The following is a 24672-nucleotide window of genomic DNA, read 5'->3' as shown; positions in this document are numbered from 1 at the left end:
AACCCAGCAGAATGTATTAGCAGCTTTGAGTCCTACAAGCTTCATGCATGGAACAAAAACAAAAACTCAAACAAAATACAAATATAAAAATTTATGTTGGAAAGGAATTCCCTGTGAAAGGAAAGCTTGTGTAAAGCACTTTCCTTGGTCGTCAGCACTGCTCTGCCTCTCTCCTTGGACTAGGTCCCAGCAGCCTGCAAGAATTACTAGAGAGACAAGGTGGGAGAGGTAATATATTTTATTGGACCAACTTTTGTTGGGGGGAGAGAGAGAGGTTTTTCGAGCTAAACAGAGCTCTGTGATGACGCTTGTCTCTCTCACCAATAGAAGTTGGTGCAACAAAAAGATATTACCTCACTTACCTTGTCTCTCTACTATCCTGGGACCCACATGGCTACACCACCACTGCATGCACGAATTACTGTAACTTTAGTATTGGAGTACTTGTTTGCCCCAATACCTCATGTGCGTTGGAAGATAGATGGCTCTTTTCATTAGCCTTAAAATAATAGGTACTTGCTGCATTGAAAGGTGCTGTATAATTGATGTCAATTTTCCTCACTTTTGAGATTTCAATTAAATTAAAAGATGGCCATGGCTGTAGTGAAGATTTGACTGTGAAATCCACATAAGAGGATAGTGATATGAAAACTCAGCTGTTTACCTTAGATGCATTCTGCCTAAGTGATCGAAAAGTATGCAAAATGATTTTTGAAAGTCGGTATAGGAGAACAAACAAAGGATATTTAAAATGTTAAATATCAAAGCTGAATATAGGGATGAGGGGGAAATGTGTGGCACAGAAATTTAATACAACTCAAATAATGTTTATTATTAATTAAATGTTAATGTATTTGATTGTCCTGACTGCCACTGAGCCTTTTATCCACACCATAAAAACCACCTTCAATCATCATACTCACACCAAATTTGAAAACCCAAATGAACAGATGCACAGAAAAAGAAATTATAGTTTTGGACTCCATTGGGTGCAGGATGCTTTTGATTTCTAATACACTGTGACAGGGTCTCTAGAATTACCTGCCATAGAGACAGAGCATGTGTGACTTCGGATTCCTACATCCTTTGCATATAAAAAGTTGCAATTTTGCATCTAACCTTCAAAGTAAGTTTCCTAAGTATTATAAGTCTCTACAGTACTTAAAATTTAATCTTACCTGTAATTAGTTCCATGTCTTTCCATAAGGAAGCACTTCTGCCAAAGCCATTTTGTTAAAAATTTTCCTTATTACAGGAAGTCCTGTCTCCATCTACTGGATAAACTGCTGCCCTGTACTCATGTTCCAGGATAGACTTCCAAAGCTTCACCTATTAGAAGTAGGACTCAATATGTTATAGATGACTGTTATAAAGTAGGAAGTGTGAGAAAGAACAGGGCATCATATCTTCTGTAACTTCAAAAGGCAAACTGTTCCCAAAATGGCTGAGAAATAACTTCTCAAACAATTCCCTATGGCCAAATAGCTTTTCCACAGTGAACTTATGATATCTGGAAGGCTCAGCCATATGTAGCGGGTGGAAGGCTGTTTCTTTCAACAAAGATTAGCCAGTCAGACAGATAATGGTAAACCTGGATACCCTTCTCAACTTTATTAACAACTGTTCATTAGCTTGATAAATGCCCTCCAAGTCTAGGAAAGGTTAAAAGCATGGCTATCTATTTTAAATGTTTACCTGCAATTGCAAATATTGGGAACTGGTGGTGGCAGGGGAGAACTGGGATACAGAGACAAGCGTTCTTGAGGTTTACTGAATACATAGCTCTTCAGGGGCAAGTCTTCTGAAACACAAGACCAGTAAGGAAATCGATACTTTGCAAATATCATTAGATTTAGGCCTGAAAGGTCAAGAACTTGTTAGAAGCCTGGCTTTCTGCTCTTCCCCAGTCTGGAGGGTTCCTTTGTCTTGCCCCTCAGAAAGCTGCTTCTTAGCAGGGAAGCAGAAAAAAGCTCTTCTACGGGGAAGAGGCTCTCAAGGGATAGTAGCAGTAACTGAGTGCAATGCTAATGGATGGAAGCAGAGAACTGTAGCTCCTCTGTAGTACAGCATTCTATCCAGTAGAGAAACAGACTTCTGCAGAAAAAGCCCAGTTTCAGCAGAGCAGCCCCCCTTGTGCTGACAGGCAGGCTTTACCAGGAGTGGATGCCCCATTGAGAGAGAAACACTTTCCCATCAGTGGTGCTAAATCCAAGGGAGTATCTGACCTCCTGCTTGTTGATATTATCTGGTATGTAACGGTGAACAGAATGAGATTGAACTGGGAGATAAAACAGTGCAAAGAGTGGGGTTAAGAATATAGATACATAGATTTTTGTTTGTTGGCAATAGTCCATATTAATAAAGGAAGCAATTACACATACAAAATCACTTGCTGAACATTTTAATAGTTTGCGAAATATACAGCTATTAGAATTACCTAAATATCACTCATAATTAAATTACAAAAAGTTGGTATATAGCATATTCTATTGGTCTATAAAATAATGGACAGGTTATACATCCACAATACCCCCGGCAGTCCAATAATGGCAAAAAACAAAGTATGAACCACAGTCAAACATATACAAATTAAAGGAGATAGAGTGACATAATTTAAACATTTGAACCAAAGGAACTGAAACCAGACTAGGTACATTCATCAAGTACAATAAATTTAGCATTGTAGTTTTTAAAGTCACCAGTTAATAACACAGCTTTAGGTGCACTTTCACATGCTTTCAAATATCTTCCAGTACAGATCCCAGAGTAATAAAGTGCCTTTGTTCACTCTAGTTTCACTTATATTCAGGTGCAATATACATCACACTTGGAAAGCGTTACTTCTTAGCAGATTTATTAATATCTCATTGAACAGATTAGTATCCAGTCCCAATGTTTATACAATTTAAAACAAGGTGTTTTAAAAGTACATTTGTTCCTGGTTACCACTCTTCTGCATAATCTCCTTATTTCTGTTGGATTTCAAATAATCAAAATGATTTCCAACAAGAATTAACTCCAAAAATGTGGGGCCCATCTTTATGAAATAAAATTATGGCAAAATATTTCCTGAAATTCACTTTTCCTAAAATGGATTTTTTTTTTATTTTACTGTGTCAATTATGACAAACATTTGCAATTTGGAAGTCATAATGTTTACTAGTGCTTCAATTAACAATATATGTACAATGGCAAATGTGCAGTATTTAGCCTGTGGATATGTAATTGAATGAACTTCACAGTAAGACTTTTACTACAATATGTTTGTAATTCAATGGACAGCATGAGCAAGTACCATAGGAATGAGATACATGAAAGCTTAAAGTCTTTGGACATTATCTGTAATAGTTACTTGCATTGCAGAATTAAGCAGATGTCCCACTCATTGTATACGATGATCCTTTACTGCTTTCAGCTGTACTAATTTAACCACCCCAAGCCTGGCACTGAATATTGATTACATTAAAACAAGTCTTGTTTTCATGCACCATGCTTTGAAAGATTCTCTTTTAAACACAGACACAGCTAGTTTCATAAAACCTAAGATAACTAGTTTCCAACCAGATTACATTACTTTTTTGATGGTGACAAATGTTAATGTACAATTGCACTTTCCACATTATTTAAAGCATTTGGGCAATGTTCTCCAGTAGGTGTATCTTAGTTATATAGATATGGGACTTTTAAAAAAAAATATTAATGACAACATCAAAATCCTCTTTAAAGCATTCCATTATGATGCTTTAGATGCTACATATGTGAAGTCACTAAAGGTATCAAAGCAGGAGCTGAAGGCACTCAGCAGGGAAGATTATTGCAAAAAAGTAAACACAATTAAATAAGCAAATAATAGTTTAAATAGCAGATGCGGACATGTTTATATAGAAGGCTATTAAAGTAGACCAAGTCTTAAAAAACCCATAAACCTAAAATTGTTAGCCCCTACCAGACATGTTAGTGGTTCTACCCTTCCTTTCTCTTCCTAGACTTCATATTACTTCCAGTTTAAACAGAATATAAAATAGTTTCAATGGTGTTCAAAAGTTTTTAGGTTGCAAGTAACAAATTTTCACATCCTTATGTAGTTCATTCTTTTTTGTTGTCATGGACTAAGGGCCTGATCTTGCGTACTTTCTTATCCAGAACTCCCACTGAAGTCTATAGGAATTCTCTGTACACAATAAATGCATGATTGGCACCCTCAGGCATATTGATTTATGCCAATAACTTGATTACTCTGTTAATCCAAATCAAGTAATCTTTCCTACTCAACAGTCTATAAACCCCACATGGAAATGTAGTGTTATGTAGAAGCAAAAATAAAGTCCAACTGCACACTAGGGAAAAAATTAAGAGTTTGAGATTATTACAAGCTCCACGTTAAACACTGTTCATAGTGAAGATTTTATAGTTTTAACTTGTGAAACTAGTTGAATAAATTATTCAACAATTCATAATGGCATAATTTCCAACTTCATTTGAATCTATGCAACAAATTCCACCAATATGCAAAAATATCAAGAATGTAAATGCTTTGTTATAAAAATGTATACAATTTAAATTCCTATTAGGTAAACCTGTACACAATTCCCACAATTACATAGCTAGAAAGTCTTTAGACTATATTCACAAAAGATACATTTAAAGCAACATTTTCATGAATTTTCCCTTTTGACAGCTGATTATTTTGTTAGATCAAATGTCTTTCATGCTTATTGCTTAAATCAAAACACTCATTTAGTCAGATTTAATCAATAGATAATAGTGATCAGGTATTACTCCAATCAGTTATTTGTTTTTATTTAGCAGAAATACCCATAAGTTTCACTAATATTTAAGTGAAGACTACTGAGTAACTGTTCTCTATATTGTACATTTCATACATGTATAATGTGGGGATTGTAAAGAGGGGACACAGACCATATGAAAAATTAGGCCCAAAAGAATCAATGCTAAAACACATACATACTGGTCAGTGTGTCTTCCTTTTGTTTACTGTAAATTTTTGTAAACAGTTTACCAATGAAAGTCAAGGTACTAGTTTCAGTGATCTAACTACATTTCCAACTAAAATTGAAAATGTCTATTTGAACTGTACAAGACACTAATATATTAACCTAAAATGTGCAAAAATATCGTCTGAATGTAGTAATTTTGCAGGCTTAAACTCACAGGAGATACTATGTTGAAGCACTTCCACAACAAGCATTCAGCTATACCTAATTTCAGATTAAAAATACTAGTTCTATCTTCTGAGTTGCAGTTTTAATTAATAGAAAATATATCTGTAATTTCTGTTAAAAAAGGATATAATTATTTAGATTATTTTATTCAAAATAATCTGACAATTTAACAATATTCCAGGTGCATTGCCTGCCATAATCAACACTAAAAGGGCATTCAAATACTTAAGACATATATATTACAGTACAGACAGGAGTGCACACACATTTCTGACTGGGAGAAGACAGATCATTTTCCAACAACAGGCTCCATGGAATCAAAAGTTTGATTTCCCTCACACAAATGTAGTAATATGCAACAGAGATGAATTACAGGTGAGAACTCAAATGCAGTTATAAAGTGGGTTTTCTACTGCTTTTTCTATAAAGCATTTTGAATATACTTGGGAAAATTGTCATTAACAAGCTAAACTACTCTAATTGCCATAAACAGGCTAGAATAGTGTTAACTACTTGTAGGATAGAACAAAACAGCAACACACAGAAACAAGAGCACAACTGCAACAAAATGAAACTTTCCCAGGACTATGACTCAAATCAATACTCCTAACTTCTGGTGAGCATCAGAGAGTCTAAATTTAAGCTTGTAAAGGAAATGCCACCAAAACATAAAATATCTTTTATTATTTTCTTTTAGTCTTCACTACACTTTGCATAAAATTTCCATTAAAATGACTATGTTCCTACTTTTGAGCAATTATTTTTCCATGCTTTGAATACATCTTGCCTTGCAAATTGCTTCTTTTAACACTAAGGTATTATCAACTATTAACTAAAAAAAAATCAATTAATTTAGTTTACAACCTATTGTGTTCTACTTTTATTTTGCTTCTAATTAAATAAGTATCTCAGCATCTAAATATTGAGACAGCCTGATATAAAAACTAGTTAGATTGAAAAGGCAATTATCTCTTTCCAAAATACAAAACTGTTTCTAACAAAATTTGCAAAGGGAGTTGTACAAATCAGTGCACAGTGCATAACACTATATTGAGAAGCAAGGCCACATTAAATCCATGTTCAGAATTAATAAATTTATTCCAAGAGCAGAGTTCATTCTAGCCATTTTATTTTGGGTTTAACTTCAGCATAAAGCACCTTTCACAGCATGTACCAAAACATTCTAAGCATCTCATAAGGCTATGTATGCAAATTAGGACAGCAGCATAAATGGCACCTAAAGGGGCAGGCAAAATATACTTGGGACATTCCATCACAAAACTAATGCATATGAATCTTTATTTTGCCTGTACACAAAAACAGATTTGCTTTCAAATTACATACCTTACTTGTGTGTCAGTAATAAGGATCAAATTTAGCCCTGGTATAAGTAAGGTACAACTCCAGTGAAGTGAATGAAACCGTGCCAGATTACACACGGGTTAAATTTGGTCTTTCAGTTACAAGGGCTCCTCTGCATGTCCCACTCATGGCTCCTATTAGGCACTACCCTACAGTGGAACTCTGAACATTTAATAAAATAAATAAATAAAACCAACAGGCAGAGGAAATCACAATATGCAATAAATGTTCCTTTTTAAAATGCCATATTTTGTTTTGCTTTTTTTGCTATAATGTCATTTTTAGAAGAAAGGAATCTGATGGAAGTTCTCCATTTAATCACAATGGCAGATATTCCACGGATAAAATGTAAGTAAAAGTATGTTTCAGAAGACAAACTGAACAGGCTTAGAAATTTTACATCAAATACAAGATGGGATTTCTAGATTTTTCTTTTTCCTTTTAAAACATAAATAAAGACTTATCACAGAAATATACAATTAAAGTTATTTTCATTTTTGATTCTTTAGTCCAGCATTTCAATAGCACTTACACATTAATTACATTGTAGCCTGTCGACTATGAACTTACATTAAGGGCTACCCATGAGAAAGGGGAAGCTCTTACCAGTTTTTAGAATGCAGCAATATCATGCCATTTCTTTAAGAAGCACCACTTGATATGCTGGTTGCTAAGTTAGAATTCAGCATGTAAATAGGATCTCTCTCAAAGTAGGGTTACTCCAGTTTTAACAATGTAGTAATCACGGAGAGCAATACTGAGGACATCAGCCTAGGCTTTTTAGTTTTCTGCCTATCTTCCAACAACCTGTTAATTTAGATAAGGCTCAGTGTCAAGGCTAGGTGGACAGACATCATCTAACCAAAAGCAGTTATGGGGAGCTACCTCAAATCATTAATTCTGAGATAGCACTTTTCCTTTGATTCGGGCAAAGCATGTATCATTACATTAATTCATATATCCACTATCACCACTTCTTGAACTTTCTAAAAATTTTATCCTTTCATACTTTACTAATCAACTACCAATTAATTTTCCTGAGTAAGAGTATAAAAAGTTAAACCCTTCTACCAAAAGTACAAAGACAAATAAAATGTAGAACAATACAAACCCAGTTATACAGCATTACAAGAGCAGAAATTCTTTTATGTTGTTGCTTTTCGTTATCATTGGCCCCCACTAAAATCCATAACAAAGAATTTAGTTATCCAAAATATTTTGAAGTACAGTAATTAAATTCTTCAGACCATAAATGTAGCCCTTGTCCTTTGTGTTACTAGGAAACACATGAGCAAAATCTATCATTCTGACTTCTACATCTGCATTTTCCTTCATCTCTTTGGGCATATGGCAGAAAACCTTTTCCAGTTGGGGTATAACATTTCCATTTAGATGTTCTTGGGAAATGCAAGTGCTGCTTTTCCATACATTGTCTTGCTCCAGGTTTTCGGCTTTTAGTGAGATCTGACTGTGGTGCCTCTTTGAATATGCCTTTTTGTGAAATGCATAAATTTTAGGCAAGCTTTTACCTACAGAGGCCTCTATTTTTCCATTCTCTGTAGAATTTATTACATGAATATTATTATTATACTCCAGTAAGTCTCCATCTTGTAACAGTCCTTTAGGCACTACTCTCTTCTCTGCTAAAGTGCCATCACTCAAACTTGTGGCTGTCAGCTGACAGGAACCTTCATAAACAAACAGTAATGAACTTGCATAGAAGTTAAGCTGCTCCTGGCTCTCAAACCACTGCAAGATTTTTTCAATCTTTTGAATACTGGCAGCAACAGCATCTTTTCTCAAGCAGTACCCATTATGAAAAAACCTGGACATTCCTGAAAAAAGGAAACAAACTTTCAGGTTAAGTAACATTATAGTATATGTATTGCTTTTAAAAAATCAACATTAAAAAGGATTTTTTCCCTTCTATTACAGTGGTAAGTTTTTGGGTCCAAATCTGTTCTGATTTCAGTGGCTCAAAATCAAGATGTGTACAATATGTTCCTTTCTATACACACTTAAAATTCAAATAAATTAGAACTATATTGCATATCTAGCAGTATATATAGCACTCATTATAAGCATAAAACTGAAAGTATTGAAAATTGACAAATTTATTCACAGAACAAGTGCAGCAAGGAAACCAACCAAATAAGTTGTCAACCATGTCACACTATCAATCTGCATCAATCTTTTTGCGGGGAGACCAACGCTCCCAGGAAGAGCAAGCACTTTGGTCTCCATACTCAAGTAGTCCTTTGTTTCTTTACTAAAACAGTCAACAAGGTGACAAATTAATGCAGATGTGGAGGAATTTTTGTTAAATGGACATGTGTCAATTAGGAATTGGTTTGAAATAAACATCATGAAGATCAAACAGCCATATGGTAGAAACCTTTGTTGCGTACAGACCTGCCCCAGCTTTAAACAGGCTGGTTTTAGAGAGAAATAATTTTATTCTGAAACATACAAAGGCCACTGCACCACCCATTCTGTTGCAGTTATTTAGGAAGTTGATACAGGTTCATTTTAAGATGCATGTTCAGAAGGAAAGGGTAGGCTTAAATTGAGGAAAACTGATGTAAGTAAACATACATTTACAGCAGCCTTATCAAAACAGGGCATAATGCATGCTCTGTTATATGATCTTTCAAAGGTAAATTTTTATCATCTGATGTTGTGTATTTAACACTCTCGTGAATTTATTCTAATAAGTCATATTGGCACAGAACAATTTACTTGTATTCTACCACAAATTACCTCCTTATTTACAAGAAACAAATGTTCTAGGACATTTACTGTAATCTGCAGAGCTATTTAGGCCAAATGCCTAAATTTACTTGGACTGTCACTGGATTAATTCAAATGCCACCCAAGCCTGTTGCAGATCCAGCAGGTTATCCAGTGCACAAGGGTCCACAAGAAAATAGAAAATATTTAGAGTCTGAAATTTCCTATTTACTCAGTACTATGTGCATGTGCACATCCATCCACATACACTTTAATTCACTTACCGTCTTTTATTGTTTCTTTTGTTAAGCTTCTTCCATAGTGCTGGTTTTGTGTCTCATAACTGTCGGAATGAATATGGTAAACCTGCAAAAAACAAAGGAATTCCGAATTCATCCAGAGCAGTTGATATTCCTGTATAGCTATGAGTCATGTAACAGATATTCTAAGAAAACTTTGATACATTTGTCCCAGTGAGTCATACCACCAGATTTTAAGAGGTCAACATTGCCCTCTTGTGCTCTACTATGCCAATTATCAATCTGATCCAATTTTACTTTAAGAATACAGACTTTTGTAGTGATGAAATACTCGCAACTATCATTATCAACCATTTATTGGTATCTTGGAAGCAAACACTTTATAGTGCTGTGTAATGTGGATTTATTTGGCAAACCAGAAAATAACATTCCAGTACAGGTTTAACTATTTGCAGTAAATTATTCCCACAGTAAAATACTCTGGTGTAAATAGGGTGACCAGACAGCAAGTGTGAAAAATCGGGATGGGGGGGGGGGGTAATAGGAGCCTATATAAGAAAAATCAGGACATCTGGTCAACCTAAGTGTAAAACAATTAAACTCAACAAGCTTTTAAAAATCACGCCTAATTTTAAAGTTTCATAATTTTCAAAGTATGAACTATTTCAACAAGTTTACTAAGATAAGGAGTAACGTGCTTCCATGCCAAACGGTAGCAGATTTTCAAGGCCTGACAGGTGAGTTTTTCATTTGGAACTGAAATTGGTGTCAATCCGATTTTTTTTTTAGGCATTGTCTGCACTACAAAGCTGGATGTTTTAGCAAAAGCAGTACAAGCCTTCTAGTATAGCTGCAGTTATAGCAGTATAATGGTGTTTAATATTGTATAGTTATTCCCATACAAGAAGAAGAAGAAGCTGTACATACGGGTAGGGGAATATGCTGTACCACATAACTAAGCCACAGTAGAGTTTGCACTGGTGTAACTATTTCAGGGTGGTTTTTTTAAATTGCAACCCTGACAGATATACCAGGACAAAACTTGCTGGTCAAAAAAGATCTACGCACAATTGTTTTATTTACAACATTTACATCAAACCTGGCTTTCAGAAGCAGGGATGTTTAACAACATGTCAAACAGGGAGTTGTCTCTAGCAGAAACCTCATGCCTGGCACCTATGCCCTGTCCCAAGAAACAATGCTCTCACGTTCTCTACAAACAGTGCTAAGAGATCTAAACAAACTTGTAGCCAAAACTGCCTACTTAATACACTGGCCTTATCTTCACTGCATGCTAACCTCATGCTCACCTCCCTTTTCCCCCCAAATACTGTATACATTCACACATCCACACTGCTATCAGTGCCACATGGCAAGGCAGCCACCGTGTTCTGAACTATAACACAGACAAGGTAGTTATGTGTTAATGCAGTTACAAGGTGCAGCCATGGGCATTCACAATAAACTGAGGTATCCTAGTCCTTCAATCCCTTCCTATAATCCCACTGGGCATCCATTCCTGTGTACTACCTTGCAATCTGCCTCTGCCTGTCCACGTTCATATCCCTCTACTCAGTGTCCATGATCCAATCGATTGCTGTTGCTCCAGGCTTCCCCATCCCAGGTTTCAAACAACAGTACAATGGCCCCTGATAAGGCTGCACATCAGCATACAGCCACCGGGCCATATGAACACACCAGAATCTTGATGCAGCTTTGAGCTGAAGTGAGTAAAACCCATGACTTGAACAGTACAAAAAGGAAAATCAATCAAAGGTATATCTAAGAAGCTGTGAGAAGAACATGGGATCAAGTAGATCAGACAGCAGGGCAACAAAAAAAGGGGCTGACTCAAAGTGAGCAACTGGAAGGCCAGGGATAAGAAGAAGAAATCAGTGATAACCCTACACCCATCTGCTTTACAAAAGAACTGGACCATATTCCAAGCACCCATGTGAGCATGAAGGCCCATTTCACCACAGAATCATCTGTAGAGTTGGGATGAGTGAAGGCTCAGACCCCAGAAACTCTGAATCACAGGACATGTTCCTTCATGTATCCCAAGAAGACCGCTAAGTGGTGGAGGTTTCCCAAACTTAAAAAGCAGGGGAGGACTTAGCATCTCAGGTCAGGGAGGATGTAACACAATTATGCTCGCCTCCCATTACCTCTCTCCCCCCACTGCATTCTCAATTCCCAAATCACACTGTTCAAAATGGTGGACAAGCAGAGACAAAAATCTAACCAGCACTTACAGCTGATGAATGCAGTAGCTTATTTAATGAAAATGCTTTAAATATAAAAGTTAGGAAGTTTGTGGCCACATCTCAACTAAAACGTAAATTTTCATAACCTAACATCCCAAAGACCTGCATGGTAAGATACCAAACCAGTACTGCAGCAGCTGGTTTATTACTATTCTGATTTTGGTCCATTTTACTCACACACACACAACCCTTGTCATTCTCTATCTGCTCCAGAGCACCAGAAGAAAACCAGATACAACAATAATGATTTATACATTGATTTGTATTCTTTAATGTATGCATAAACATTAAATCTGAATACAAGGCAACAGCCTCAATGCACCATACAACAATTCAAATGTGCCATGCAACCTCATTAGTCAGCCCATGTGTTCTCCCCAGGCAGCTTGAATATGCAATCACAAATGATATCCCTTATGGCCTTTGGTACAGCAGATCCTGTGGCACTCATTTGTTGGTTATCTCTAAATACACCTCAATTCGCAATTGTCAGCAACCCTGTCCATTCAAATTTTCCCTCATGCTCAAGTATATTGTGAGGCATACAACATGCTCTAATCACACATATAGCATTAAAGATGCTATAGTCCAAATGAGTCAGTCAGCAGCACCATCATGCCTTTAGAGAGACAAGGTGGGCTGGTAGTATCTTTTATTGGACCAATTTCTGTAACCGTTGAATGATCTCCTACAGGGGTTCCACTGCGGTGTGGTAGGTGACAACTAGGGACGTGTAGTTTGAAGACTCCCTCGCCCCGTATTGAGGTAGGTTCTCTCGGGGTATTTGAGCAGTCCATTCCATGACATGACCTAGTTCTCTGATGAAATGTCCTCATTTGGTGAACATGACTTTAAATGTGTTAAGGTGTGTATCCCGCACCCACCCATCCATTCTTCTCTGAGCATATTCTGTGGTATCTGAGTGCCCGGCTGTAGTTAACAGATCTCTTGGTGTGTTTGGCATGGTTACTGGTATACACTTATCTATAGAGTTCCATTGTTGAAGCGGACTGTGGTGTACAGGAAGTTGATGCTAGTGTGGGTGCGTTCTAAAGAGTTCTCGCCAATAGTCAGCCAAAGACACATTCAACCACTATTCTGTACTTGCTCAGCATGTTGCTGAAGCGCCTCTTGTAGTGCTGGCACACATCAGGTTAAGGCTGCAAGCACCAGGGCAGCAATGGATATGCCGCGTTGCCTAAAATCATGTTGGCGTAGACAACCCTTGATTACTGTGCTGGTAGCAAGATGACATGGCAGCTTAGACATGCTGAAACAGGCCAGACTTACAGAACATCCTGGCATCATGCACACCTGGTCAGTGCGTGCAGCGAAGGTGTCCATCAATATTCCATGTGGTCCACAAGGGCCTGCAGAACAATGAAGTAATACCCTTTCCTGTTAATATATTGGCTTGCTTGAAATAGTATGTGTATCCCATCAATTGCACCTACCCAGTTTGGGAAGCCCTCTATTCAAACCCCACCATTATTTGATTGTGGGGCCAGTACAGCATTAGTTGCCTTGAAAACCTCCATAACTACAGCACCAATTGTAGATTTCCTAATCCAAAAGTGACCACAAACAGATCTATATATATCTGGGGTTGCCAGTTTCCCTAGGGTGGTGGCAACATACTTTTGAACCTTTACTTGTTCTCTCATCCGATTGCTTGGCGAGGCAAGTGCCAGAGCAAGGTCCCCACAAAGCTCCACAAATGTGTCTTCATGTGAAAGTGCTGGGCCCACTGCTGGTCATGCTATGTTTCCATCACAATGCAGTCCCCTCAGTGTGTGCTTCTCTTCTTGGCTCAGAAGTGGCAATCTACATAGGGGTCATCTACCATTAAAAACTGCATCAGCTCAGTTCACATTGTTCCATTCAGTGGCGGCTGTTGTGCTACTTCTAATAGCAATTTAGAAGTGTCTTCTCTGTTCCAAGACAGATTCTGAAACCCCTGCCAAAGTTCCTTGGCAGCAGCTTGAGAAGAGGCACCAAAAACAAACACTGCTTTCATAAAAAGCCTTGGTCCTGGTAATTAGGGAGAGTAGAACCCGTACCTTTCACATGTAACACCACACCACACCAGTAACACGAACATCCTACTTGACTAAAGGCTAGTGCATTAAACTCCGTCTCCTTAATTAGTCTGAATGCAATGACCCCTAATGGCAAAGCATTACAATATTTTGAAGAACTTTTGTTTTAAAGTTATCATGCCTCTTTCAGCCCTTACTCCAGCAAAATGCCAAATGACCTCGGCATTTTGCTTTAACGAGACCCATTTTATTTTAATTTGGGCAACCAATATCTCTTCTTTACACAGTGTCCTTTCCCTTTATCATTTTTGGTTTTTAATAGTTATATATTCTTCAGCACATTAACTGTGCACCCATCCACAACACAGTCCATGAAACAGGAGATTACCTCCCACTGGATCCTATACATCACCTCCAAAACATACATATATCATTGACATTCTGATAGCCATTCCATCTCTAACTCACAAATTGATCTCAGGATGTTGTGTACTTGCTAATAATTTTGTTTGTTTTACTATTTTAATGACAGGACTCCAAAATGGACAGCTGAAAAATTAAGGAAAGCTGGTGCTGTTTCACAACAATGGTAAGATGTGTTCTTTGGAAGAAAAAGCACCAAGTTATTGTCACATTCTGGGGTGCAATTCGGAACAGTGATGGTTTGTTTCACCACCTGCCCTGTAACCCTGGTGCCTCACAATGCTTTGTTATTGTAGCTCCCAATCTGGGCTGCTCACAACCATCCTACCCTGAATATCTGTGTAGAACTGCAGCCCTAGTCTAGCAGCCTGCCACCACCACACCATATCAGCCCCGCACTGGATTCCACCGCCTTTAGTTATAAGCAGCAAGATGACCCCAACACACTCCAGTCCTGAACTTCCCAGGCCTGTGTGCTCTGATATGACCAGCCCTCTCCTGCAACGTACAGAGGAATAAGATCCATTTGCTCCTTTAAGGAGACAACATACACCAGTTTGCCACATAACTGGAGTTAACATTCACTCTTGTACAAATACAGTAATGTTGATTTAGATTAACAGTAAAACAAGTTTATTAACAAAAGAAGATACGACTTTAAGGGAGTTCAAGTAGAAGAGAGAAAGTTAGAAATTATTACCAGCAAATAATAGTGAAAAACCGTATCTAAAAGTCTAAAATTTTATCTATCAAGTTTTGATTCAAGACTGTTCAAGCTGGCCTCTCTCACCCACAGTCTTCCAGCAAGATGGTGACTGGCACTCTCCTCAGTCAGGATCTCTTCCAGAGGTGCTGGTGCCTTTGTCTTCTTAGGAGAAAGAGAGAATTTTGGGTTTTCTGCTCCTTTCTTTTATAGTCCAGCAAACCTTTGAAATAGATTATTCTGAAGATTACCCCTCAAAGCAACATTTATTCAAGCAGTGAGTAAAGCAACATGGAGTCTGATGGAGAAGAAGGTGCAATGGTCCCTTTTTTCCCCCACGCGGTTGTGTTTGCTGGAATGTGAATTGTTCTGTTCCCTGCCATCTCCTCCCCTGGGTGTCTTGATGATCCTGTTTACCACTTATATGTAAACTGGGGGTAAACACGCATTCCTTTGTTCAGAATAGATGAGTTTAACAACTTTTGCCTAGGCAGAGCTGTCTGGCTTTGAACATGTGCTAATGACATCATACAAGGGGGGAACATAATTTTACATGTGTTGCTACATATATTTCACCATGATATTACTGACCAACAAGTTAGTCGTTTTCAAATGATACCTCACAATGCATATGTTGTACAAATATTATTACAACAGTGTGTAGGGTGTAAATACAGGGGTGCTTTGGGTAACAGTTATGTAGATGGTCTATGTATATGTATTGCAAAATCATTACAAAAAAATCTCACTCACTGGAACTGGGTGCAAACTGTGTATTCCACTATGCCTATGACAACCTGTTTTGATGCAACCATTTCCAGGGGTTCTAACAGACAAGGGAGTCACCACACAGTTACTGTCCAACACTAGTCAGAAAGAGTTACCTGGTAACTATTTAGAGTATTGATTTACACAGTATTCCTACAGTTCAAAAGAAAAGAAGAGAACCATCAGGTCTGGTGAATGGATATTTTAGCATTTTAATATACCAGAGTGTTATGGTTACGAATATATTTCTCAATCTTCCTGTGCATTAACATGAATACTGCGAGGCTACCCAAGTTACAAATGGATTTCGCTGCAATTCCACCAGTATATATATTTTTAATAACTACTTTTAAAGAATGTCTATCAAAAGAAATATATATAAATTATAGTTAGGAATTTTGTTTCCAATATCTAAGGACAGTTAACCATAAAGATGGTTCTCAATTCTATTCAAAAACATCTTTTCTGGATTCAATAGAAATGACCTATTGGAGGGTTCTACACAAGTCTGACATCTCAAATATAACAATTCCTTTTCTCATAATCAGTGGAGTTGAAACCCAGGATCTGATAGGAATACTCCATTATACCCCTTACCTAACTTTACTCGATCATTACCTTGTGCCAAACAACAGTAATAGTTGCATAGTTACAGCTGCATTCCTCTCTGTAACCAACTCCTCCTCCATACCCAGCACAATTAATTAAAACAACCTGACTTCGTTTGACCATATTTTCTTCCCACTCAGATGCTGTTAAGACTCCCTTCCCCAAATGTATTTGCCTCTAGACCAAAAACTGTTTGAACCCAGGTGTTGCAACCAACAGCACTAGCTCATTTCTGTCAAATACATTAGCCAAGCACATGACCAACCAAACCTGTAACCTTCTTCACAATGCAAATAGTGATTAGAACTATAGTTCACTGCTGCAAGGTGTATGCCCACTTGATCTCCATTCAACATCCCAGGGGAAGGTAAAATCTCAAGGTCCCTGCCAAAATCACCTAAAATAAAATTATTTCCTTCAAAGTTAGCTGCCATTTCTGCACTATGCATGTTACCAAGAATCGCTGCACGTATCTGATCCCACTAGACTCCCAAAAAAGACCATGCATCTGATTCTTTGTGGGCAGATCTGTGCACCAATAAGGAGCCCCAAGTTAATGGGTTTTCATATGGGCAGACCCAGATGCAGAATTGGGGCCCAGCACACCAGTCTCTTTTTAAACAGATGTTAATAATCTGGATTCTACAAGAGAAGGCGGCAAAGAAATTCAAATAATGATTAACTTTCAAAGAAAACCCTCCTCATATGAACTTAATCAGGACTTTGTTCTTGTTTCCAGGCGTGTCAATGTGTTATCTTATTTCTGTTTAGTTCAAACAGATCCTTGTGTGAGAGAGATCTCTTTTTAAGTACAGTTTTAGTTAACATTAAACCAAATATGTAATGTAAACCTCAAATTCAAAAGAAAAGGTGGAGCCAATATTCTCCTTTTAAAATGTTTAATACATTAATAAGATGACTGGGTTGAAAATTTGCAACTCCAACTTCAGATATTAAGTTGTAAGATGATTTACAGAAATCAAGGCAAATATTACATTATATTAGTTATACTAATCCAGTACTGATTTTCAGAGCAAGACAGTGAAATATACAAACTGTTAAAAATCATAAACTATGGTTAACACCCCCTCCCTCCGATCCTCTACAGACCTGAATCTTTATCAAATAAAGTACTATTCTGGTTTCATAAATAAATATCTAGATTAAATATTTTTCAGACTTCTTGAACATGTAAAAAATCAGTTTTATAAATGTGCAAATTAAGCTTCATTACTGATTCAGGAGTGCTTTTATTTATTCATTTGGTCTCATTTATTTTTACATATAAATATATTTTATATTATTATAATTATACATACAGTGTTCTGTTTACATAAAGGTATTTCTGCTCTTACAGCAAGAATCTCAAATATCAATAGCCTGCCTGCTCACAAGATTGGAAGATCCAGGCAGAAAGGAGAGCATGACGTGATGAAACACAGCAAGCAAACAAATATTGAGACATTTTGATGCAAATCAATATAGTTCCCATTATACCAGCAGAGGACCTGGCCCACTAAGTTTTGACAAACTTTTTTGGGGGGGGGGGGGGATTAAGGATCTGAAAAACCTCTAGGAACTCCTTTTTATTCTCTCATTCTAATACCCTTAATCTCTATTAATGGCTGGTATTGTATTGTTATTGACAAGGACTGTAAATTCACTTAGAAACGTTGACATATGTTCTCTTTTTTGCACTGACATGATGAAGGTACAAAATCTCACTGCTGCTGAGTGAGAAAGGCACAAAGATACAAAGTGTACAGTTTGTTCTCTGGTTTATAAACAATAGTTCTGGTTTATGTGCACACTGGTTTAGGAGAACAGCTCTGAGTAAGCATACAATTAATTAAGTGAAGACATACAGTTTGAATATACAGTTTTAACTCATTCCTTGAATAAGTAACAAAGAAAACTTCGGTACCAAGTTATGGACTCAGAACTGATTTAAATTAGTTCAGTGAAAAAGCAGAATATAATTGAGGATTCCTATGAAAAACATTCAAAATTATGAACTATCTCAAAATGTTTTCTGAAATACAAAAGATCTGCAGTCCAAAACACTATTCCACAGAGTTGGTAAGCTTTCAAGAGCAATTAAGACATTTGTGCTGCACCATAACCTTTCAATAAATGGGGGGGGAGGTGCGCAGTCTCTGCCTCATTTATTATTATTTATATTATGGTAGTACATAGGAATCCCACTCAATGATCAAAGCCCTGTTGGACAGACAATAATGACAACAGTCTCTGACCTAGAGAAACTAAAAGTACATATTTTTAGCAGCCAGGATAATTAACCGTTGGAACTTTTAACAAGCAACGTAGTGGATTACTCAACACTAGGAACCTTTAATCAAGAAGAGATGTCTTTCTAAAAAGATATCTTTAAGTTCAACCACAACTTATTGGACTGACTTTTTGGAATTACTGTATCAAATTCTGTGGCCTACATTCTGCCAGAGATCAGACTAAACAAATGATCATAGTGGTCCTTCAGACCTTAAAATCTTTGACTTACAGTCTAGATGTCAGATAGGAAATGACAGGTGAGGAACACAGACAAATAGGGGGAAGATGGGAAGACAAGGTAACTAACTAAACAGTTTTGCAGAAAATCAAAATCTTGGCTTGTCACTTGCCATAATCAATCATCTTGGATTTGACTTCCAGTAAGTTTCTCTGAGTTTTAGTCTCAGAAATTTAGACTCATGAGTATGTAGGATAAATGTGATGTTATGGTTTTCACCACATTTACAATGTCAAAAGAGTATGAAAAGTGAGTGCAAGATTTTTCAACAACTCCATTACTAGTCTCCTTTAATTACCTCCCAGATCTTGCTACAGTGTATTAGATGCAATGAGGTCTACAATCACCTCTGGAGAGAACTTTCAACAATAAAAGAAATGGTTTCAGTTGAAGTCAGTCAAGATATTTAACAAGGATATCTGGGTCATGGAAACTTTCCATACGCTGGAAAGAAAAGCCATGAAAATAGCTCTAATGATATGTGTCTGCTTTACACTGTGTGCTAACTGTATTAACTTTCTATTAACAGAGGAGAGATTACACTTGTGAAGATTAATTTACTGCCCTATGCTTTAAAGACAATTTCATTAGCACTAAGGACTACATGTTTTGAGTGCAATATTATGGATGAAAATTTAATTCCACTGAAGTCAAGAAATTCAAGTTACGGATCCTAAAATCAAACACTTCCCATGTCACAGGGTGACACTGGCTCTTTAAGAGGGAGCAAAGCCAGTGTACCTGGGACAGGTCTGCTAACACCAGCTGAGCTTTAGAAGAAGGAACCTGGGTTTAGAGTGAGGGAGATCCAGTGACTCAGAGCTAGGAAGCAGGACTACCAGAATCCCCTGGGAGGGGAGTCAGTGACAGCCTGAGAAGTAAAGGGGAAAATCCCTTGAGATTTATAGACCAGGGTGAGCTGAAGAACTGTTGTTTGTTTGTTTTGCTTAAGTGTGGGGCAAATAAAAGAGATTGTTGGCGTGTTAATATGTCTTTGCAAGCTATATGTGGCCTTACCTGCATTTATGCAGTACGTATTTTGCACTGTTGCATATGCTGTTAAAACCTCTCTCTTATACCGCATATATGGGTGCCAAATTTTGTTTCCTACACCATATTTTACATTTCTCAACTTGTGTGTTAAATTCTCTTTGCTTTAAAATTGGCTGTTTTGCAATCAATTTCCTTTTTTAAAAACAAAAAAACCTAATCCCACGCTGAACTACACACAATTTTATCCATGTTCAATATGAGACTATGAATCTATCTGGAGCACAATCTTTAGGTTCGCTGAAGTGAATGCACATTCCAAATCTATTCTTCACATACCTCAGACATTAACATGTGTGCACACTTAGTGGAATGCCTATTCATTGAAATAAAATGCACCCATGTTTAGTATATTGAAAACACTGCCAGAAATATTCCAATAGAACAATGGGTTTACTTTACAAAGCACTTGCTTCTTTTCACAAGTGTGTTTTAGGATAAACCTTATTAAAACAGAGAGGTTGTCTCATGGACTCTCTCCACCCATCCTCCAATTCATAACAACCCTGTATCAACTAGAGCAATGTCTTAGATGGAAAGAGTAATAATAGGTAAATATTTTATGTATTTTTAGCTGCCCTTATGCTATTGTAAGTGGTTAGTGCTTTTTGAACAATGGTTAATCCCAATTTCTACTTTTATTTTTTATTTTATTTGTTCACCCATCTGTTCTCTCTGCTGGAAACAAGGAGACCTAGTAATGTGAGGGCAGTCTGATCTCTCTCAGCCTACCAGCAAGTGAACTGCAGACTACACTTTGGAAACCTCTGCTATATAACATGCTCTAAGGCAGGGATTCCCAAACTTTTTTCCCCTGAGGCCCAGCTGTACAACTGCAATAGGCACTGCGGCCCACTATTAATGCTTCTTGAGGAAAATTATTTTAATTACATACATATAAACTGTAAATAAACAATGTATGTTTCCTTTTCATTTTAATGTAAACAATTATAATGATAGAAATCCCTAGCAATATGCACTCAAAGAAAAGCTTCAAGATCTTTGAAACCAAACAGTTTTACTAAAACTACAGTTGAAAAAAAAAATGTTGAGAGCAAAATGTCATGTTCACACAGGGAAAAAACACTGTATAAATGTATAATGTATGAAACTGAATAAGCAACACAACGTTAACAAAATTGTTAAAAATACATTGTGTTATTTTTTTATTTTAAAACAAAATAGTTGTCCAACTTTGAACACTATATTGTGTTTCAATTTTTTTTTATGGTAAAATCTGGATTTCTGTGCTGTGGAAGTAAAGACCCAACTCTACTCTCTACTAATTGGAAAAGAATCAAATATTGTAACTAAAAATATAAAGTAAGTTAACACAACACAGTGAGGCAACAGGCACTCATCCGATCCGCTAAAGGAGAATCCAAACTTCAAGTATTTGTCGTCATATTTTCTTACCACTTTATTTATTCCTTCAACTGGCTCATTTTGTGTAGCTGTAGTTGGTCCAGGACTTTCATTATTTTCTCCAACAGCACACACTTCTCATTTTCAAAAATTAATAAATCCATGTCAGACTGAAATATTGTTTTGCCATTTTTTTTTTTACAGTTGTAAATGGTGGACTGCGTACACGTTGCTAGGTTACCTTGCAGTGAAATGCACCATTGTACTTGCAATAATTAAACATACTGCAGTTTATTTAAAAAAATACAAGTTTTTTCTATACTTTGTCCAACATATACAGCTCAAATCATTACATTTATATAGCTTTTATTTAGATTACACAAGTCACGTGAAGTATTAAGAGCTTGACTAGACAATGCAGTTGCACCGGTAGACTACCTGGAACTGTGTCATGGCTCACCTTTGGACCACGGTCCACAGTTTGGGAACCCCTGCTCTAAAGAAGTGCCTCTCCAGCTCTCTTTTTGTGCAGACCACTCTGTAAGAGAAAGATCCACCATGGATTCCCTACTTCCCATTCTCTACCTCATGGCTCTCAGAATGTTTCACTCTGCAAAACAAATTCTGTATGGCATGGAAGGTTGAATGGTTCACAATCATGCAAATTCAATTTCTGTAGATCTTTCTACATACTACCCTTTCAAGCACATGAAAGCTAAGAAATATTTAACACTGTTGGCAACTGATGAAACTAAATACGTGATCCTTGAAAGCAATTCTCTGCAGTCTACTGAATTAGTCAACAATTTTTATTATTACAGATCATCATCTCTAATAATAAACTGTATCAAGAGGAGAGACTGAAGAACAGGGAAATGCCTACTTTCTTTATTATAATGCCCTTAGTTTATCATCTTCTCCATTAGAGGGCAACATCCCTTGCATATGACCGCTGGCATATTGAGTAACAGATGATCGCATACAGAAGTAATCAATTAAAATCATATCTTTACCAAAAATAAAACAGGAACTCCGGAAAAAGTTAACCAACAGAAGAGATTTGGGTATAAGGGAAAGTCTTGTGAATCCATTATTAGCTGAGCATTATACAAAAAATGTGTACTCCAAGAAGCAAACTCTCTATACGTACAAAACAACAGAAATACTATTTCTGCAGCTTTTGTACAAGATGTACAAAATCCAGATACCACAATGGATACCGCAATGGCACTAGATAGGACAGCATGGTGTCCAGATGAACTACGGCTGAGAAGATAATTATTGCTACGAAGCTGAATGAATTTTCCATGTGAACAAGACCACCACAATTAATGACAGAGAATGTAAACACTAATAGTTGTCACAATTACAAAATAATGTAAAAATAAGCATTGTGTTTACATTGTCAGTGAACTATAAAAACATATAAAATATAGTGTTTTACAGGTCAGAGAAGAGAGGTTATATAAAGAGAACAATAAATTAAAATCAGCCACATTCCAGCAGAGCTATAATGTCCATCCTTCCTTATGGGACTGGAATCCAATTGTTTCTGATTAGTCATTGTATAAGAGAATGTGGGAGGAGAATAAAATCTTTCATAAGTACTATGTGTCCATGTTATAATTCCTAAACAAAAAAAACCCAAACAGTACCTTAAAAAGGTTGAGAGCACATACCAGTAGTTTAGGGTAAAAAACATTAGAGATGTGGGAATTATCTTCAAAACAATCGTTATACACCCAGGAATTTCAGCATTAAGGTTAAACTTTAATGAAGCACAAACACGTTAAAGGTATGAAAAGATTCAGTTAAGATACTTAAGCAACCTGAAAACCTTCAAAATCCCTTCAGTTTTTGATGCTTGCAGATGAAGGGCTTTGGACCCTTTGGCTTTTGATGCTGCTTAAGCAGACAGCTCTGGGCAGATGGTACAGGGCTGCTTTGAGGCCAGTTCTCAACATGAAACCCACCTTACAAAGCACAGCCTCTCCTTGCTCTCCCTTAACATAGGGACCTGAGATACACAGGCTGAAGAGAATAAAGCAGCCTCTATCCCCATTGCCTTCTGCAGTGACCCCTGCACAAGGTCCCCATACAAAAGGTCTCAGGCTTAAGGCAGGTCCTCAAGCTCCCTCGCTCTCTCTCTAGACTTCTTGGTGGAACCCAGATGCCTCCATCCCAGACGAGGCAGCTCTTGTTACCATCTCACTTGTATCAAAAGTCAGCTTCACCTGATGCCTGGTCAGGTCTACATCTTCATGGACTAACTATGTAAGCTTCTGGTGTTTCATTGGATAAGAAAATCAGCCCTCTTCAAATTAACCCCAGCACATTGTCTCAGAATTCTGAGGCACAATACTAGGAATGCAGATGATCTTAGTGCCTGAAGCCATGGTTAGAACAATGAAGCTCTCCTAGGAGGACACTTCATGCACAAATTAAATGCATTCACTTCTGAACTTGTGACTAAATTCAACGTAACTTTTTCATTTTTTTGGCTTAACATCTAAATTTGCTGCCCCCATTCAATTAAATACCCATATATAGAAAACCCCATCATCTACTTTATTAAGACTCCAGAACAAACATCTATCTTAAATTTTCATTTTTACATTCTATACCAGCACAGTATTAGCTGAGACAGCAGAAATCTCAGATCAAATATTATTTTTCCCCAACAGATCCCAGAAAAACTATTCCAAAAGATCTCCCTCTTAAAATAGTAACAGGATATCACAATGAGAAAACAAAATGAAGGAAATATGAGTAACACTCTTCATCTACTATAAATACAGACAGAAAATGCCTCCCAAATTGAAGTGTGTAGTAAATCGATAACAAAATAAAGTCTTTCTGAAAAGGATAATCTGGTTGACAGGCTTCTACAAAATGTGTCAATCGATGTACAAAATAACTGTTTACAGAAGATTAGATATGATCTAAGTAGTCCATGGGATAGTTCTTCTAATGAAAAGGAGCTCTCTATTGCCCTCAAGGCTATAAAGCTTAGTTTTTAATGCACTCAGACATCATGATCTGGTTTATAGATTTGAGAGCGAAATCTTTATGTGCTTAATGATCCAGCATAAACTGCTTAACACTTCTGTATAAAAGGGAAGTTATGCAAGATTGTTACAAATACATTTTCCAGGGTTAGTAATAATACAAGTAAAAAGTCTTGATTTAGACCTGGAGTAAGACAGACAGACAAGGACAAGAAAAAAGATGCAATCGTTCAGTTCAGATATTCTAAAGGTCTGTAATCTTCTCTGCCTGCCCCTCTCAGGTCTCAAATGTGCATTACCTTGAATGTCTATTTAGATACAAGCATACAAATGCTTGAGAAGCTGATGTTTGAAAAGTCTGCTTCTGATAGAGAA

The 24672-nt window shown here is 37.0% G+C and overlaps 1 protein-coding gene across 1 annotated transcript in view; it reads right to left on the bottom strand.

Moving 5' to 3' along the window:
- Positions 1-2385: 2385 nt before the first annotated feature.
- The window catches only part of IPMK (inositol polyphosphate multikinase), a 76989-nt gene continuing 54702 nt past the window's right edge, over positions 2386-24672 (bottom strand). Inside the window, exons 5-6 of the mRNA XM_045024112.1 lie at positions 9560-9641; positions 2386-8380 (exon numbers count right to left, since the gene is read on the bottom strand). Of these exons, the coding sequence (XP_044880047.1) occupies positions 7746-8380; positions 9560-9641 (717 nt within the window). The 3' untranslated portion in view covers positions 2386-7745. The remainder of the gene's footprint in view (positions 8381-9559; positions 9642-24672) is intronic.

The sequence above is a fragment of the Mauremys mutica genome, chromosome 7 (assembly GCF_020497125.1).
Source record: "Mauremys mutica isolate MM-2020 ecotype Southern chromosome 7, ASM2049712v1, whole genome shotgun sequence".
Taxonomy (NCBI): Eukaryota; Metazoa; Chordata; order Testudines; family Geoemydidae; genus Mauremys; species Mauremys mutica.
The sequence above is the reverse complement of the archived record's forward strand: the minus strand, read 5'-3'. Positions and strand labels throughout refer to the sequence as shown.